At 40.1% G+C, this 18,870-nt stretch overlaps 2 protein-coding genes across 12 annotated transcripts in view; one reads left to right on the plus strand and one right to left on the minus strand.

Moving 5' to 3' along the window:
- LOC136432742 (KH domain-containing RNA-binding protein QKI-like) overlaps positions 1-9,051 on the plus strand; it is a 69,345-nt gene extending 60,294 nt beyond the window's left edge. For 4 of the 9 annotated variants that reach the window (XM_066424433.1, XM_066424523.1, XM_066424255.1 and 1 more), the window contains 2 exons: positions 686-754; positions 7,451-9,051. In XM_066424433.1, the coding sequence (XP_066280530.1) occupies positions 686-754; positions 7,451-7,701 (320 nt within the window). In that variant the 3' untranslated portion in view covers positions 7,702-9,051. Of the gene's footprint in view, positions 1-199; positions 2,532-3,109; positions 5,676-7,450 lie in introns of those variants that run through there. The other 5 variants (XM_066424608.1, XM_066424701.1, XM_066424784.1 and 2 more) reach the window with 3 other exon arrangements.
- LOC136434458 (procathepsin L-like) lies at positions 6,348-18,854 on the minus strand. 3 transcript variants are annotated; one of them, XM_066427302.1, is made up of 9 exons: positions 18,723-18,854; positions 15,093-15,203; positions 14,337-14,479; positions 13,824-13,982; positions 13,451-13,483; positions 12,802-12,993; positions 11,962-12,130; positions 11,311-11,425; positions 6,348-7,036 (listed from the first exon to the last, which is right to left on the minus strand). In XM_066427302.1, exons 2-9 carry the CDS (start codon positions 15,184-15,186, stop codon positions 6,937-6,939), a joined length of 1,005 nt encoding a protein of 334 aa, XP_066283399.1. In that variant the 5' UTR covers positions 15,187-15,203; positions 18,723-18,854; the 3' UTR covers positions 6,348-6,936. The 3 variants fall into 3 exon arrangements, with proteins under 3 accessions (XP_066283399.1, XP_066283562.1, XP_066283487.1); XM_066427465.1 differs by having other exon boundaries at positions 18,733-18,834; XM_066427390.1 differs by lacking the exon at positions 18,723-18,854 and adding an exon at positions 15,636-15,729.
- Between the last annotated feature and the right edge of the window lie 16 nt (positions 18,855-18,870).

Raw genomic sequence — 18,870 nt, forward strand, 5'->3', positions numbered from 1 at the left:
CCATGTGCATGCGATGTTTAGCACATAGATGACCTCTTGCCAGTTGTTCCATAACTCCGTGCATGACTTGAAGTGTGGTTTCTCACCGCTGCACGACATCAGAGTGTGACGCTGACCCGCGTTCGGCGAGACCTTTAGGGTCGATAGACTCGGCTGGCCCGGAATGACCGAGCTACTAACTGTTTTCTGTCGTTTTCAGGTAAGGCTTACATCCAGTGAGCAGAAGTGTGCCGTGCCTTAATCCTACTGTACCCTTGGGACCAATACACTCAGCATGGGAATGCGTTCTTGTGCACGGGACTTCTTCTCCCCCTCTGCTACTTCACCTTGATTTATAACACTGTTACCGACGTGGAAAATGCAAACACTGGTGGCACAGCTCCCAACCTTTTGTCTGGCTTGGACGTAGCTTTATTTGGTGTTATACCAGAGTCCAACAGGAACCTATGAAGTTTTTACCCACGCAATTTTGTTTTTATTTGCTACGATAAAAAAGCCCTCCCAGCTTGCCATATCGGTTAAATTTTTGGTGCTACTTGTTTTTTTATTCCGATGAACTTTGGCAAGATTGGGAGGCCAGCTGTGCCACCACTGAGTGCATTGAGAATAGGTTATGTTGTCAAGCCATAAGACGTTGTACATCACATGTGTGCAGTTTGTTGAACATTTCTCTGACATGTTTTAGGTGCAGTGACAAAAGCGCGGAGGCATGTGGTTAGGGATCACCCCTATCAAAGGGCTGTCATAGACCGAGGTTAGTTGTGTGTGTTGAATATATAAGTAATAGACACTGTTTGTAGATCGGTAGCTTGCCACTGGGAGGGGTCACATCCTGGTGCTTGAGCTCTGACCAATCAAGGCAGGTTTTAGTAGTTCTGCTCTCTGGTTGGCTAGAGGAAGAGTGAATGATGGGACAACCAATCAGTGTGCTGCATGCGGTGTGAGCCGGGGGGACGGGCTCAGTTAAGTCACCAAACAGTTTCCTCGTCAGGAAAGTTTTAATCACTATCACCAAGTTGTGGTACATGTTTGAATTTATGACATACAAGTCATATAAAGAAGTTTCTTATCCTGAGGCATTACTGTAGCCCAATGCTTGTTGCCCCCCTCCCCACAGTTGCATGTTATACTTCTCAGATGTGACAGGTTTTAGATGATGCAACCACTTTTTTTCTTTCAGCCCAGTCTGTATTTTATTGATGTACTACTGGCTATGTGATAAAGTTGAGATTTTCTGATATACTGCCAGTAAAATGTGGAAAGTAGAGGCCATATCAGGACATGTTTAGATGGAAAGGTCAGAGATCATAGAGTGAGAACAGGAAGTTCAGAGGTGAGAGTTGAGTGGTCAGGCAAACAGGGACCTGTGCAAGTTTCTAAAAAGCAATTGGCCAGAAAAGTGCTACCAGCAGTTGCAATAAAGAAAGGATTGCCAGCCTGATATATTCAAAAGTTGATTTACTACAAACCTCATTTTTTATAGCCTCAATATATGCTATTTATGCAGATTTTTTGTTGTTTTTATTTTCCAAATTTTGCATTATTAAAAAGTACTCTATCATGTATTGAAAATCGACTTGTCAAATTTCAATGTGTATATTTTGGACATTGAATCATTGTGTAGAATATAGGCAGACAACTGCTCGAGTGCATCTCAAGCAATAGTTTTTTTGCTTTTAAAATTGGTCAGTAAAACAATGACATGGAAAGAACAGGGTGTCTGCCAGTCGAAAATGTCGTAGCAGTTCTGGCTTTTTGGCGGTTGTGATCTTCCAAAAGTGAACAAAAAACAAAAGCAGGGAGTCATCAAAACGGCCAAGTAGCAGATGTTTTAGGACATGTACAATTTTTAAAATGTTGGGCAGATTTTAGCACAATGTAGTTAGAAAGTGGTAGGGAGTGTAGGTGAAATTAGTTTTATCCAAATTCTCCTATTCAGAGTGCATGTGTGGAGAGCAATTATCTAGATATTTAGAATTGTATGAGTATTGTATGAGCAATAGCATATTATGAAGGAAAAGTATAGTGTCAATATTTCTATTGCCTTAGATATAGCTATGTATTCGAATTTTTATATTCTTGAGATATTTTCTCATAGGAAGAGAGATAGTGTTTAGACGTAGATGAAAAGTGTATCTATATTACAGATTATGGCAAAATTTGATGTCACCGATCAAGTCTAGATTTTATATTTTTGGGCAACAGAAACAAATTGCTCCACTACAGATGATGATGTTGAAACCGTGTTTCTGATTCGGTCATGAAAATCCAACTTTCCCAAACGTGGAAGAACACTACAACTGATTTTTTTTCTGGAATGGTAAATTGAGCACAGAGGAAGTTTATCAAAAGGAGGGACCAAATGCAGATAACTTCCCAGACCAGACGATGTTGTTTGTATATGGTGGTGTTGATATTTTGTATGAGGAGTAAAGTCATGGAAGGAACATTCCCAAATCATCTTTATTATCTACTCTTTTGTATTATGTATATATTGGTACTGTCAGGAAAAAATAAAATTTTTAAATGTACTTGATTGTTGTTGGTCATGTTCTAAATAAAGTCTTGCATGTTCTTTGGGTAGAAATGTTTGTTAAAGTGTGTTAGATGTGCTGGTTGTTTCTGTATGGCTTACAACAAGGTGTATGTATCATTATTAGTGTTTTTAAGTTGAACTAACGGACGAGCAACTAACAGTCATGACAAAAGTCTTAACACATGTCGTCATCAGCCGATAAACTAGTTTGCCATCGGGGCTTGGGGCAGTGGTGTTGCTTTCAAGCTTACCTTAACAGTCGTTGAAAAAGAAATTAAAACCCCAAAACGTTTTATTTTTATTTTTTCTGTCTGTATGTTTGTGGGTCTACTTCGGCCTGTTTGTAATGCAAGTGAGGCCAAAGTGGATAGACCTAGACCTTGTCATGGCTGTTCCGACTAACGTTGGAGTCGTTTTTATTGCTATTTTATTTGTGGCTCAGTCATTGGTGGCTGACTGCTGCAGTCATAAGTGGTACAAAAAAACGGACTACTTTTCACTGCAGAAATCTCCCGTAATTGCAACAGAGGACTAATCTTCTTTTTTCCTCTCTTATTTTTTCTATTAACCCAGCCGCCGCCACCAACTAACACCACCACCACCACTGAGTGAGTGAGCATTAACGACCAGCTCTCGAATCGATCGATCGTGAACTGATCGAACCGTGCGCCTGCCCTAGTCCCACCACCGCACTATGTGAAGTCTTGGTGCACCATCTCTAGATCTTATTATCTTTGTACCTACTAGCTACCACTTCACTACCTACTAAAGCATTGTTAAGGTCAAAGCAAGGTTGTTTGTTGTTGTTGTTGATTATTTACGTTCCTCTGTGGTCGCTGCGGTGTCATATTTACGACCATCGCTAACCCCACTCACCCATCATGGTTTAGAGAGTGCCCTTACCTGCACTAACTGTACATAAATCGTCAGCAAGTTTCCTTTTCTGTATAGCATGTTAATTAAGATAAAAGCCCTAGCTGTGTTTTGGCTAGAGAAGGAAAGAAACAGGCATGTAAGAAAGGAAGTTTAGTCGCATTTGCTGTACCGTGTGCTGTTGTGTTTTACCAAATCCTGTTGGTAACGACGCTCTGCAGTGTTAGTTAATTAATATCTGTTCAACAATATTAATCACATTACCGCAGTTATTTACCTTTATAGAAATTTTGTACAGTTTTTCGCAGTATTGTAACAAGAAATGCCTTTGTTTCTCATGGATTATTATATAACATGCTGCACATCGTGCTAGGCTATGTAACCCAAGACACCTTTATTCCTATAAAGGAAGCGACGATATTGGGACTCCGAGGTAACATGTGGAAAAATTACAAACATGTTTATTAGCGTGAAAGGAGAGGTATGCATTTTGAAGTACTTACACCCAATTCTAGACAAGTTTTCTATATTTCTAAGTGTTTTGAAGAGGAAGAAAAGAATGCATACCCATGGAAAATAAGCCATATATCTCTACCTCAGGGGCCTAGACAAGCAGGGGTACACTTGCCATCAAGTTTTGTTGTTTACAACCCAAGAACATGGGTTCTATTCCCGAAAAGAGAAACCTTTTGGTTTCCATCTCTTCTGGATGAATCAAACTAGCCACTTTTTACATTATCTTTGTGGTGATTTGAATCCTGTCACAAGCAATAACTTCCCAGTACCCCCACGTTTGTAGACAACATCTGTTGAAAAGTGTGAAAACTGCCAGATTATAGCAAAAAATGGTGGCTTGTACTCACTTGAAACGGCCCATGATAAGTTGCTATTGGTGAGTGGGGGTTAGGGTCAACTTTTTTCTAAACATATTTAGAGAGTTATTAAGACTCAAGTAGAGAAGTAGATGAACCTTTGAGGATAGAGAGATTTAAAAAATGGAGCTGATTAGAAAAGGATTTGTCCTACATATTCAAATGTTGCACCATAAGACTACATTTCTGGTAAAGTAGAATTGACTTGTTGTATGAGAAAAGCCAAGCTGGCCACAGTATGCAGTAACTAGTTACTAAGACCAGATTGTTAACGAGATTGTTTTTTTGGTGTTGTTGAATGAAATGTGTAGGAGAGTTTACAAGTAGTTCAAAGTGCCTTACTTAATGGTGTTACTACCAAATAGAGGGGGCTTGCCATTTCATGTTCTTCCAATTCTTCTTGCCATATTAGAGTTAGAACCATTTAAAATATCACGGGCATTTTGAGCCCACTATAGCTGCTATGTAACCATCCTTGTATAGTCATGTGTCAAAAAAACACTTGTAGATTTTGTGTTAAACCAGCAGAAACTCTATGAATTTTCCACCATTTCTGGTTGATTGCAAGGATGGATTGAATTGCGTGGTTTTCGTCCTATCCACCTTGCGTCCATTTTTCGTTTTCCCATCGAAAAATGGTGCTGATCTATTCTCCACACATCACCCACCTTATGACAGAAATGTGCCACAACATTCAGTCCAGTCTTCCAACTGACTTGATTTCTCACAATTTTGCTTGTCACAAATGCCAACTTCATGAAGTCAGCCGTTTGATTTATCTCCGTTTATGAGATTTTGGCAAGTCCTCACTTGGTGTCGAGTGACTTAATGTTTGATTAACTTCTCATCATTGTACTGTATTTATTACAGCCTTTTTGTTACTCATTTGATAGTGTTAAAGTAATGGCTATAAAAAATGCCAGATTTGCTTGTCATATTTATTATTCCCACTTTGGGCATCCTCTGTTGGTTTGGTGCTTTCCATTTTGTATTTATTTTCTTTATTCGGTGCATTTCGGTTAGCGTTGGAAAATCAGCATCAAAGCCATGTGTAAAAAGTCAGCAAAGTTGCTGCTTTACAACTAAACCAAACCTTATTCTTGTATCAAAGGAGAAAAAAATTTCCTGAGCACAAAACATCCGTCAGGAAAACTGTACAGAACCTATAAGACGACAAGTTGTATTTTTGTATACCAACTCTTTTGAAGAATCTTTTTCCTACAGGTTCACATCTGTAGAAGACTACTTACATGCGAACATCGTTTAGTAGTCGCTTGGACTTGTTAGGTTGACCACGCAGTACTGATAGGGACTTTTTATGCTCGATTGATTACTCCCCTTTGCTACCCTGTAACCTAGTGATATTTTAATAAAAGCTGACATATTTTATAGCAGATGTGGTCTTGTGGATGTCTTGTTTTACTACCCACTGTACTGTACTGTACCGTGTCCTGGCTGTGGTTATGATATGGGCTCCCGTTACACGCATGTCAACATGGTGCAGAAACTTACAAACATCCTGTACCCCACCTCTATTTTCTCCACCCCTTATTCTTATTCCTTCAGAACAGGGTTCATGCACATCCAGGGATTTTCTCAAGCAAGAAACTTCATATTTTGACCTATTACCTCCAGACCTTCTTCGAATAAAACAAACATGCTGTGCACATCCTTCTGCCTATTACCTTGCCAATATCTTTCAGTGAAATCATGGAAGACAATTTAAAGTCCCTGTGTGCACGAACCCTGGCCAAGAAACACCCAAAATACAGCAAGCGCAATTCTAAGGAAGCCCTCAGATGTCTGGATGTTTACATCAGGTTTACAGAGTAATCTGTAAACCTCCTTCAGGAAAATGGAGGTGGCAGGGGTAATATGACATGCATGAGTTGAGAAGTACAGTTCAATTACAACTTAACTATTGCTTGATTGCCAAATACCCGTGGAGAATTCAGAGTAATACTGCAAGAGGAAACATAGCTGTAAAGTGTTGGAATGTCGGGTTCGCTGTTAAATAACTAACTGGCGTTCAAAGGCATGGACATAACAGCATCACACCAGCCATGTATTGTACAATGTGCCTCTTTATTGTCCTCAATAAATGTCATACAAGTAGAGAAAATCTGCTTTGAGAAAACTCAGCTCATAATGAAAAGCTCCCATGAAAAACCAGCTCCAACAAACACCATAAAAATGTTCTAATATTACAGAGGTAAAACTGAAATTGACTTACTTTAAATACAGACTTAAAATTTTTTTATAATTTTCAAATTTCCTACATGAACTGATGATACTATACTATACACACAACTTATGATTGAGATATGTATAGATAACAGTGATCAGCTTGGCAGTGGTAAACACAACACTCCCTCCTATTAAAAAACCTCTTGGGCAGGGTTCAATGGTTTTTGAAGCCCTTAAAATTACAGTCGATACACCTCATGATTTTAACTCCTGCAGGAACATGAAAATCAATTTCCTCAAATCCTGCTTAATCTAAAGATATTTTCAGTTAATCCCCCACTAATGAAAAGCACTTCTTCCTCTAAAACCAGTTCTATAGTTGTATGGACAACATATGTACATTGAGAACCCTGCCCAAGCTGTGTCCAAAGCAAAAGCTTGTAACAAAGTCTGCGAGATGCCCAGGGATTACACAAGCGGATAGCTGGCCGATGTGGCGATGCCGCACTGGTTGTTCTTGTTGCGAGACATCATGATGTAGCCCTGGTCTCCCCAGCTCGGTCCCCAGCTGTAGTAGGAACATGAAATATGTTACATACAATATGGAACTTGTGACAATTGTCAAACATTCAGTACAAAATAACACAATGATGATTAACCAGAACCTGACAACCACTACTCCTACCCAACAGCCTAGCTCAACTCCATTTTCAATTTGTGTCGCTTTAATTTTTAACCTCCATACTTGCCTTCTCTATCTACACTGTTGTCATCATTTATCTGTTGACTTATGTTCCTGACAGTTTGGTCTTCTAAACCTGTTGATCATATCTGCTATGTGTTGTTCTCATTCATTTTCTGTTGCCAAATACCTTTTGCTATTAATTTCAAACCATGTGCAGCTATTTTTATTTCTCTCTCTCACTGCCTCTTTCATTCTGTTCATCCCTGACACCTGCCCTCCTCTCATGTCTCTTTGCAGGTGCGACTGTTGGTGCCGCCACCTCTCTAACCTCCCCCCTCACCACGACTACTGTTTCCACCAGCCCCGCCCCTGTCACTTCCCTCACTGCGCCCTCCTCCACACAGCAGCACATCCAGCAGCTGCAGGGCCGCGGACCCGTGCAGGACCTGGCCAACTTACAGCAGAACGTACAGTACGTCGCGCTCGGGCCGGGAGGCCAGCTCATGTTAAAGACATTCCCCAACTACCAGCAGCAGTCCGTACTGTAACCTCACTGCTATACTCAGAGAGCCACCCCTCCCACAAAGTTCAAAGATCTCCATGTCCAGTTTTTACCACTACCAAGGCCACAGAACCAGTAGGAGGCCACCAACTGGAGCTATCAAAGTATGGAAGTACACCAAATTCCAGCTTTGTCACCAGAGTCAGACATCCTCGAAATGTCATCTGCATGGACAGGGTCATCTCGTCCTGCGACCTTTAAAACTACCATGTCGGAAGTCCCCAAATATCTCGAACATTTCTAAAGAAACACTGTTTTTCTCTTCAATAAGCAGTTCTGCACATGTAACATGCCCAAGAGTTGAACTTTCTGTGATGGGTGGACATGTCCTCTACAGTTGTACAAATCACTGACACCCCTTCAAACTGACAAATGTAAAGTTGGTTATCCACTAAAACTGTGAACCTGTACAAAGGTGTGTGATAATATATAACAACTTAAACTTGATTTTGTGGTTAGTCTTAATGCTGACAACCATCTAATCCACTGCACCTAACTTGGGAACTATGCAAAAGAATGTCTACGAGAAAGCTTTTTTTTTCTCTGCATCGCCAAGTGCCATCAGATCAAAAAACATAACACTGCCTCACAAGCAACAGCAAACATTGCCACGAATCATCACAAAGTAGTTGCTTTTATTTTTAGTGCCATTATCTATCAATTGGATAATAGGTATGATAAATGTATGCAATGGAAACCAAATATGATGACTTATTTCTAAGTCTAAAGTTGCTTCTTGCTTTGGACTGCCATGAATGCATATGTGAACATCTGAACACATTCTAAAGTTGCCTTGCATCTGAGACTACTGCCAGCAAAAATATGTCTTTCCATTGTAATCTTTTACTCGGGCTGGTTTATTTATAGAGAAATTAACTAAACTGTCATAACAGCTAAATGTATCACTCAGGTATTGGTGAAATCTAGTGCTGAAGCAAAAGCTTCCATAGTGCTGCAGTGCAGCAGTGACATGTAATGTACTACAGTGCAGTGATGTAGTGTGCGTCAATTTCTCTTTCGTGTTTCATCATCTTCTCTGGACATTCAGATTTATTCTTGTACATAAAATAAAGCTGACTTCAGTTTTATTATCCTAAGAACTTGTGTCTCTGTCATGTGTGTGCTGGTTAGTTCATATGTTAAGAGAGATACTACATTCATGTGCTAAGTTTTACTGTTCTTTAGAAGAGTTTCATCTTACTAATACCGTTTTTTGTGTTTCTTTGACTTCTTTCTTACCCTCTATGAACTCGAGCTCTAAGCTTTTGAATTACTGAAGCAAAACGCTGTGTTCTTTACTCTCTGAAACTTGTGAATAAAACAATCAACATCTGAACTTCTGTGTTGTGTCACTGAATTCATCAAACAAAATAATAGTAACAACATATTAACACTTGACCACCATAGATAATTAAGGTCATATGTAAAACATTAACCAGTGCTACCTCAACAATAACCTAACTGCTGAGTTGTAAGATAACCATTATAGATCTGGTCAATGAACTACTCAACTAGACTCTAGTACAACTATACTCATTCCAATAACCGAGCAACTCCTTAGTAGGCTATTTTCTGTAGAAAAACAATCAGATTTAACAAACAATTTTGAGTCACTCTTACAACTAACCTGCAACAGGCATATTAACTTGGACATTTCGTTTAACTCTCAGGGAAAATTCTAATCTTGATGAGTCTGACTTGGCTGTGTGGCACTCTCTGCAGCTGTCTTTCACCATACATTTGCAGGCAAAATATGGCTGAACAGGCTATGTTGAAGGCAGGTGTACAGAATGAGCCAAAGGTTGAAGAATCTACTAAGTTATAATGTAACACTAACAACCCAGAACTTACTACAAGTCATTCTCAACTTTGTCGTAACTCAGTTGACAGGAATCATTGTATCATAAAGAAATCTTTGTACTCAGAAGATGAAATAATTACCGGTTGCCTTAAGCTTGTTTCAACACAAGACATTCATTTTTGTAATGGTATGAAATCAGTATGCAGATTCAGCTAGAACGCATTCTGCCTAACTGTACACACTTAATGATATTCACCACTGGCAGTCTTGTTCTGTATAAAACATCTAATGCTGAGAAATCTGAGCTTCCTTAAACAAGAGAATCACTCCATCTACAAAGACTTCACTGAATTATCACATACCATTCCTAAACCTTCAAACACAACGAAAACAGCTGACCGATAATCAAACAGCTGGACCGTAATAAATAATGTCAACGGAAACCAACCAGCCTACTGACACTGCCAAAAGAAGAAGGGCAGGATAGCTCAGTGTGTCGAGAGCGCTGGCAATTTACAGCCAGAGGTCCTGGGTTCAAATCCCGGTCCTGCCATCCTGGCGTAGATGTTCCATGTATACTTCACCCTGAAATGTCTAACCCCATCATACAGGATACCACAGCCTTACAGGGACGACATCAAAGCTATAACATGGCTATTTTTGTCAAACCAGTTGTTAGGGCATAAATCTTCAGCAAATAAAGAAGAAGGCCACCTAGGGAGCTGTGGGTATGACATTCAACCAGAACCCCTATCACCTGTTGTGTAGACGTGACTTCATCTGGGCAACTGGGACCAATGTTTGATATACTGATTGTTCTGATGACCAAAAACAATACGTCCTTTGTGAAAGTTTGTCTGCAGAATAATAGATACTGATTTCTACTAAGGACTAAGGTGGGGTTCTCTGAGACAAACTGTCACCACCCTACACAAATATCTATCCAAGGGCAAAGTGAACCTCAAAACTGGACTTGTTCAGGGTTAGAAATGTGACCCAGGTAATAAATTTCAGCCCATGCATGACCTGATATTCAGATTTGCCCTTTTGTCAGCAGTGACCATATATTCTGAACAAACAAAAAACAGTTGTATCCAGGTAGTCTGTATAACGCAAACTCCAGCTGTCTGGGGGTTTGTCCCCTCCCCAGCGTTACAGGAGCTTGATTGCATTCAGGCTAGTATCCAGGAAGATCACTAGTTTTTATACGGAAGACTCAATCGTTTATTTCTGTTGTGAATGTCAATAAAAATGTCTATAAGAAATCATGTGATGTTGTCATTTTTACTGTGTGGTTCCTTATCTTGTACATGCAGTAGTAACAGTAAGTCTGACAAATGTCATCCCTGGGAATAAGTTGGGACATATATTTTGACCACAAATCAATTTTTGGCCCCTTCGCAATGTCAAAAGTATTTAGCTACACCTCTTGTGATGCAACAAGAAGTTCTGAAACTTGGATGGACTTTGTCAGACTTGCACAATGCAGCATTATTAGACAAGAGACCTGAGACTTTCACAACCAAGTGTTGTCAAATTATACACAAAATATTACAAGGAATTTCATAACAGAGAGAGCTGTGATTGTTCGGTTCCTATACAGTAATACTGATGGCTACAATTTGCACTCTTACAGAAAATACAGTGGAGTACAGTGTAATACTTGTACTCACGCCTCCCAAATATCCCTACTTCCAATAGTTTTCTACCATCGAGTTTGAAGAATTCCCAAGATTTCATCACAGCTGTCTCAGTAATGCTACCCCAGCTTATGTGACGTTATAAGTGACTCACCTGTTCTTAACAATCCAGAATGCCTGATGACTGTTGTCGTTCATGGCCCCATAGCCCACCGCTAGAACTCCATGATCGAGCTGCTCGGTACTGCACTGAGGTTCATCATACACTCCTGCAGGGTTTATATCATGTTTGTGAGAGGAACGCTCTATATAGTCTACAATAAAACTCAAAGTAGGTCACCATACAGTATAAAGACATGGCCTTTGGGTCTTCATTCTCAATTCTGGATACTTAGCTTTACAAGCATAGAGGTGAAGTAAAATAAGTAAGACTCCATATTTTTTAAAGTAAACAGAATTGGAACAAAATATCAAAACAGACCAGTTTGCAGTCAACTTTCAGATACAAAAAAACAAGACTATACTTCTGAACCAATGGTTGGTGTTTCATTATAAATGCTGTTTAAAATTTTGGTCAATCTACTCATCTACTCAGTTATGTTAAGAATATACAATAGCAATCATATCTATAAGTGTCAAAGCCGTTGAGGTCAAATGAATAAAACTTGTATTTCAGCCTGCTAGGGTTGCCATTTGGCACCAAATTTGCATTGGTTATGGGGTTAGGGAGAAGGCAAACGGTTAAAATGGCTTAATCAACAATGACAATAAAATCTACCAAGTTCAATTTTTTTTTAATCCACACCTGAAGAGTAGAACTGGAAGGACTCGTGTCCAGCGTCAATTGCCACGGAGACTGGTCCGACCGTAGCGACAGCCCTCTTCAGCGCATGCTCGTTGCCTGACTTCACGTCCTTGTAGCCGACCAGGGTTGCACCAACGGATGAGTTGTCGAACTTGCAGGGTTTATCGTCCTACAGGTAACAAGGCACAGAATAGGATTTTAAATAAGCAGTAAATATCATCTTATGTCCCACTGATTCCAATGAATTGTGTGCCCCCTGTGAGTATAAAAGTGAGACACAATCATCCAAAAGTACAAAAAGATTAAGTATATGTAATATGGCTTGAACCACAAACCTCTTACAAGATACTTGAACCAAACACTTCTTATTGGAGTTTCATGGTCCAATACATGCATAGCACTAGTAGCCTAACTACCAAGCCACTTAGATTCCTTCTGCCAGTGTGCACTTAGGCAGCTTGCCTAACTAGCTGACATGTAAAATTGTATTTAACAGCAGAGCCTCCTGGTCAATTTTAGTCCTATACCTTAGCTTGCCTAACTAGTGTACTCAGATAACAGACCACAGTTTATACCTAACTGCACATAAGCCCTTCTGACTAACATTTCACATGTTAACAACACTCAAATGATCTAAAGCAAATACTGCAATATATCGCTGCAGTACCATAGAAAGCCGCTAGGGGGCCCAAAATCTAATCATTTCAAGGTCTCAAAAAAACCTTCCTACCAAGTAGAGAATCCATCCAGGCATTCTCGAGATATCGTGTTGACAGAAGGATACACACATATGAGTGCTGTGCAAAACATAACCTTCTCTGCAAAGAAAACTGAACCTACTGTTGCAGTGTATGGGTATGACTCCTCTGTGTCCAGTCCACCGTTAGCCTTGATGTACTGGAAGGCCTGGTCCATGAGTCCACCCCCACACCCCTGGTTACCGAAGTCCTTGGAACAGTCCACCAGCTGCTGTTCACTCAGGTCCACCAGCTTACCTGTCTTGTTGGAATGTTGTCCCTCCAGGGACCCCGTCTGTAAATGACACAGTCCTGAGGTTTAATATTCACCTTGGTATATTATTACAGCCAGTAGGTACCCATCTGAGTAATGAGTCTGTTATAACGTGCTTGAGGCATATTTTCGAACATGGGACCCACATATCTTTCGAAAGACGATGTAGCTCCAACAAGGTTCTAACCAGGTCTCCCAGTTACCATCTAATTGGAACCAGGAGATCAAATGTGAAGCCACTACCAACTGAGCTACAGGGACATATGAACGCTGTGATAACACTTGGAACAGTTTCCAAACTGCTCTGTATCTTATGGTATCTCGTCAGTTACTACCGTATCACGCACTGTCTCCTTGAGTGATACGAAAATTGGAATACACTGTGTTGTATTCCCTATACACATAACCTTCAACAAATCAATCCTTCCTACTTTAGCCAAGTCAGAAACAGAATGAGACAAATCTTTTTGAGACTTACCGTACTGAAAGCCCAGCAAGATCCACACTCTCCCTGTAAAATGTAGAGGACACAAAAAAGAGTTAATTTAGGCTGTCTTGAGGAACATGACAAGATCTTATTCCAAATGTTAACATTCTCAATAGGGCTAAATACTTGAGATGCTCAATGTTAGTAGCATATGAAAAACATGTCCATTGCACATAAATATGGACATGCAATGACCGTAATGATGATTATGATGATAAATACTTCAAAACCTTTGTCCACACACACTTATTTCTTGGCATCTACTTCCTAGTTTGTAGCTGAAGGTAGAATTTATCATTTGTCATTTCTACAAAACATTTTTCATTCATGGGTTACACTGTCGCCACTTTGACCTCACACTGACCTGATCTTTGACCTCTGACACCATGTGAGAGTTCCTCCAGTCCACAGACTTGGGCAGGGTACCATTGTCATCGTTATCCCCGACCTCTGACCCCAGCAGGGGCTTCTTTACGATCTTCAGACATCCTCCCATGATCCTCTGGTGGAATTCCTCATGGTGCTATCGTGGCAAAAATAGATGCGTCAGAATATCGTAATACTAGTAGTCAACATCATATCAGCTGCTTACAAATCATATACGTTAGCTAATGGACTTAATAAAGTATTACAGGCTATAGATGGACATGGAAAGATTGAACCCACTCACACCACGCATTCTCCTAATCTTTTCATGGGGCCTGTCATTTGCTTTGGGAGCGTCACTCCTTACAAATCAGACCAATGGGCGACAACGAAGGACTGGAGCCTCAACCTAATGTAAATTTTTTCATGTTCGCAGCAGAATTATTTCTTAACTTTTCACTATTCATAAATCAGGGACTTTTAACCACTAGATGCTTCCTGGTTTCCTTACCATGTCTCCAAACTTGTTCATAGCCAGAGTGTACGAGTGCATGCCCAGACTGGCCCTGATGTTGTGTTCTGCGATCTTGACGGTGTTCTTCTCAAAAATAAACCTGCGACTGTACTCTTCAGCTTCTGTCTCGTATTGCTTTCCTGGCAAAATAAACATACAAACAAAACATAAGAAATAAGTAGCCAACATAGGGCTGTGTACTGGTATGATGTATTTGTACCTGAAACCGTTGACCTATTAGTCCGGACTAGAACATCAAGTGTACCTATACCTGTACCTCTACAAACTAAAAGTAAAACACTAGTGGCTTGCATTTTCAATCTCAAACTTCAAAGATGAATGAGGATGAACAAATGAAGATGACAATTTTGTCCAGGTTCGGAATTGTACATACACTCCTGTTTGAGCTAAATGGGTATCAAGCTGTTAAGTAAATGTATCATCTATCAAAAGAAGAGGTACACAAATGTTGTCTTTGTACTGTGTACTGTGTTTTTAGGTACACAGTACAAAGCCGACATTTGTGTACCTCTTCTCTTGATAGATGATACATTTACTTAACAGCTTGATACCCATTTAGCTCAAACTGGAGCTGTTCAACTGAATCTAGTATGTAAGTAACAAAATCCAGTATTCTCTGAGACTATGGGTAACAAATACCTAAGGAAAATAAACATATATTCATGGGAAAATAAAGCGATTTCTTATATCTTAAATCTACCTTCCCACACAAGAGTTTATCACGGTGCTTACCATGTTGTAGTTTCCACATCTCCCACTCCTTGTTGTGAGGCAGAACTCCGGCAGTTGCCATGGAGATCACAGCTCCGAGGATCAGCAGCATCATCTTGACTTGATTAATTTCTATGGACGAGAAAAAACATGAATCAGAATCCTTTATTTCTCAAGAAAGGAACAATGACAATGCCAAGGTAGGGAGTAACACAGTTTGGACATGTTTGAACAGTTTGGCCTTTCTTTTTGTGACAGATTTATCGAATCTATACAAGAACATGACTTTCCTATCTAAAAATGAACGCAACACTATCATTACAACAAGGATCATGAACTTGACAAAGCTGTAGCTTCGTATTACAATGTGAACATGACAAATTAGAAACTTGGAAAAAATAATTCTGTATTGTATTTGGGTTATCAACTATATTTGTATCTCTAATAGACAACAGGCAATGGTGGGAATCTATAGCTAGCAATGCATATACTGCAAAACTTATCAACATTAATACAGACACAAGCTACTTGAGGTCCCATAAAACATAGAAATAATTTCCTCACCACCACAGCTCACTGGATACTAGTAGTGAGCTCCTGGGAACAGTCTGTAACTTAACCATCTGTGTTTGCTGCTTATGTACTGTGAGTGCAGGAAATGCCTTAGTAATGGTCACATGATGGGGTAATGGCCACCTGATAGTCAGGTGGAACATCACAGGATATCCCGATGAAATCGGTGGCGACACTTGCATCACAACAAAACATGTGACAGGTTCTATGTACATGTACGGGATCGAATCTCAGACCAAAGATATCTACATGTTTAAACATTCGAGAATATGAAATGCTAACCAAGAAAAGCTTTGCCAGGCAAAAAATCAACTTTTTCTGCACATTCTTTTATTGCTAGACTAGAGTCTTTCTATTCACAAGTCCACGGGGTACATGCAATACACTTCTGGGTTGAACAATGTACGTGTCACAAGACATGATCACCTGAGGCTATTGTTTGACACCAGGTGGGCCTGAATAATTACCAGTCACATGACTAACAGAAAACAATAGATTGGCATTTCTGTGTTCCACTGGGAGTGTGCCAATTCAAGAAATGTGTTTGTACAAATCCATAAGCATAAAGCATTAAACAGCATAGAGAACTTGAATAACTTTTAAAAAACAGACTGCTGGCTTGTCTTTTTAGTTATTTATTTATTCATTTATTATACTTTTCCACTTTGTATGGGCAGTTAACAAATGTAGTTAATGTTAACATTCTATACTCAAATATTACACATTTCCTGTCTTTGTTGGGTGGTCTCGGCTGTTAAAACAACAGCCAAACAAATCTACTAGTGTGATAATTGTTATATCCCTCAGTCCTTGTCACAATTTTTGTACTTGTAGTTGTAGCACTCTTATCTCATGACACATCAAGGTAAAAAAACATCACATGATGGCCAGGGGTCATGGGTGTGCGTGTCAGTATCCTGTATAACTCTGAAACACATAGCCAAACTGTCTATTCACTCAGGTGACTAAGGCGCAGTTTACATTACGTTTTTCGCGTCAGCGGCGAAATTTCCCGCTGTCGGGAGGCCGCTGTCGCGACGTCTCTAGACACACCGCCCGGAAATCTGACAGACACCTGCGGTGCTTGCATTTCGCCATCTTGTAGAAAGTATCGGGCGTAAGCATAACAAAAGCAAGAAACAAAATTGTATGATTGTACAACGGTAGACGGCGTCTCCCCGCCCGTATTAAACTACAATGCAAAGCCTTGTTTATGTGTAGATATTCCATGCTCATCACTCGTAAATGTGGGGAGGGGGGCACAAGTACGATAAATATATCCGCGGGGAAATGAATGCACGGCACAAAAGTCGCCGCGGATCCCGCGAATCTCTCTCTATATATATATACCGGGGATCTAAGTAGACTTACAGTATGCTAATCAACGCATGCTTTATGCTAATCGCCGAAACCCTGACTGCCGCTGACGCGAGCCCGACGTATTCTCTTTAGACGGAGTTTGAAGTTGACGGGGACTCCCGCTGTGCTGACGGGCGACGGCTTCGAGGGTGACGGGAGAAAATTTGTTGACAGCGGGACTACGTCGACGGGAATTGTCTTTACACGGGGTTCCCGCTGTCGCCAGTGGCGCTGACGCCAGTGGCGCTGACGGCAAAAGTATAATGTAAAGAGAGCCTTACTCTCTAAATATCACCTGACAGAACTGAAGACACTACCATGAGTATGCACTTTTCCATGTAAACAAGAAATAGCTCAACTTTTAGCTGATGCAATCTCTTAGGCTTTGTTCTGGACAGATCTTGGACAAAGGAATACCCAAAGGAGCCTTGATGCTTCTCAAAGGGTGAACCGGAAAATACAGAAATATAATTTCATACTTTCTTTCTTATATAAATGTCCATATAATGTGGGTAACTACAGGGAAACACAACGGAATGAGTTTAGTAGGATGGTGTTTAGCACTGATCAGTCATTGTCCATGGGATGGACATAGTAATATCCCATATTCATGCATATCAATGATAGATACACACCAACTGTCCTGACTACTGAATATTTTCACGCCAATCTAGTGTGCTAAGAAAATCTCCAGCCGAATGATACCAGTAGATTGTGATAATTCACTAACCTGTATACACTGTGTTTGGAAAAGCAAAATCAGCAAGAACCAGGCCTTGGTGCAAGCTATTTAGTCGTTTATACAAAAATTATCAAACTCTAAAACTTTAAACCACATAGATTGGTAAGTTGTCCACAACACAATGTCAGTGTGTGTATTTACTAGCAGCTTGCTACTGGAGTTTCGGACCATTTAAAACACTGTTCAAATAGGCTATGTTTCAATCTTGTGTACTTAACACCTGGGACACATTAAACAATGTGCTTACCCCACCTCTTGATTGTGTGTGATCAGAATGATTTGCAGATATGATAGCTCTGAAGTGTGTATTTTAGAATTATCATTAAGAAAACTACTTCGTGTATATGCAAACACCAGTTGGAGGTGCTTTTTGCAATACTTTTTAGTTCCTATTTAAGGAGGGTATAGCTGTTTCGCCCCTATATAAATCTCCTTGGTGCTACTTTTCCACTGTTATATAATCAAATCTCTAGTGATGCTTGCTTGCGTCTTTTGGCCTCAAAATAGGACAAAACTAGCACGAATATGAATGAAATAAAACGATGTTTCCACTACGAGAAACTACGTGCCCACAAACTCGTTCACTTTCAGGATAAACTGCGCCAGGTATTTTCACGTGACATAGCAAGGACATACCCCCCACCCCACCCACTCACACAACATCCGTTCTCGGAAGTTTCAGAGAAAATTTCTTCTTAGTAACACTACAAGTTAGCATTTTATTTCAGAGATCCTCTTATACCAACGATAAGGACTTCTAGATTACCTGTACCGGGGAAACAAATCTACTATAGTAACGAAGAAGCCAAGAAAAATGTTATGAAAGAAACAAACCCCAGGCTGTGTTACATCATGCTCAAAAGAGGTCAAGAGAAAGGACTTCAAAACATTTCCTCCTCAAGCGTACCGGAAGAGAAAACAGAGAAATACGGCAACCATTGGCGCAACCAATGTATGTGAAGTAAAACAGAACTTACCAGTTAGTACCTGATGTAGAAATGAGAGAGGATATTTGTTGTAGACGTGAAGAAGTCGCTTGTAGAAGTGCCAGTCTTTACTGATTCCCGCCGACTCATCAGCTGACAATGAATGAGTCACGTGTCATGTGAGCGTCATGTGACTCTC

Source organism: Branchiostoma lanceolatum, chromosome 1 (assembly GCF_035083965.1).
Source record: "Branchiostoma lanceolatum isolate klBraLanc5 chromosome 1, klBraLanc5.hap2, whole genome shotgun sequence".
Taxonomy (NCBI): domain Eukaryota; kingdom Metazoa; phylum Chordata; class Leptocardii; order Amphioxiformes; family Branchiostomatidae; genus Branchiostoma; species Branchiostoma lanceolatum.

Coding starts and splice junctions, on each gene's coding strand:
- LOC136434458 (XM_066427302.1), bottom strand. CDS start 15,186: ATGATGCTGCTGATCCTCGGAGCTGTGATCTCCATGGCAACTGCCGGA. Junction 13,484..13,823: donor TGTCAGAGGTCAAAGATCAG/GTCAGTGTGAGG, acceptor TACATTTTACAG/GGAGAGTGTGGATCTTGCTG. Junction 12,131..12,801: donor CATACCCATACACTGCAACA/GTAGGTTCAGTT, acceptor TGTTACCTGTAG/GACGATAAACCCTGCAAGTT.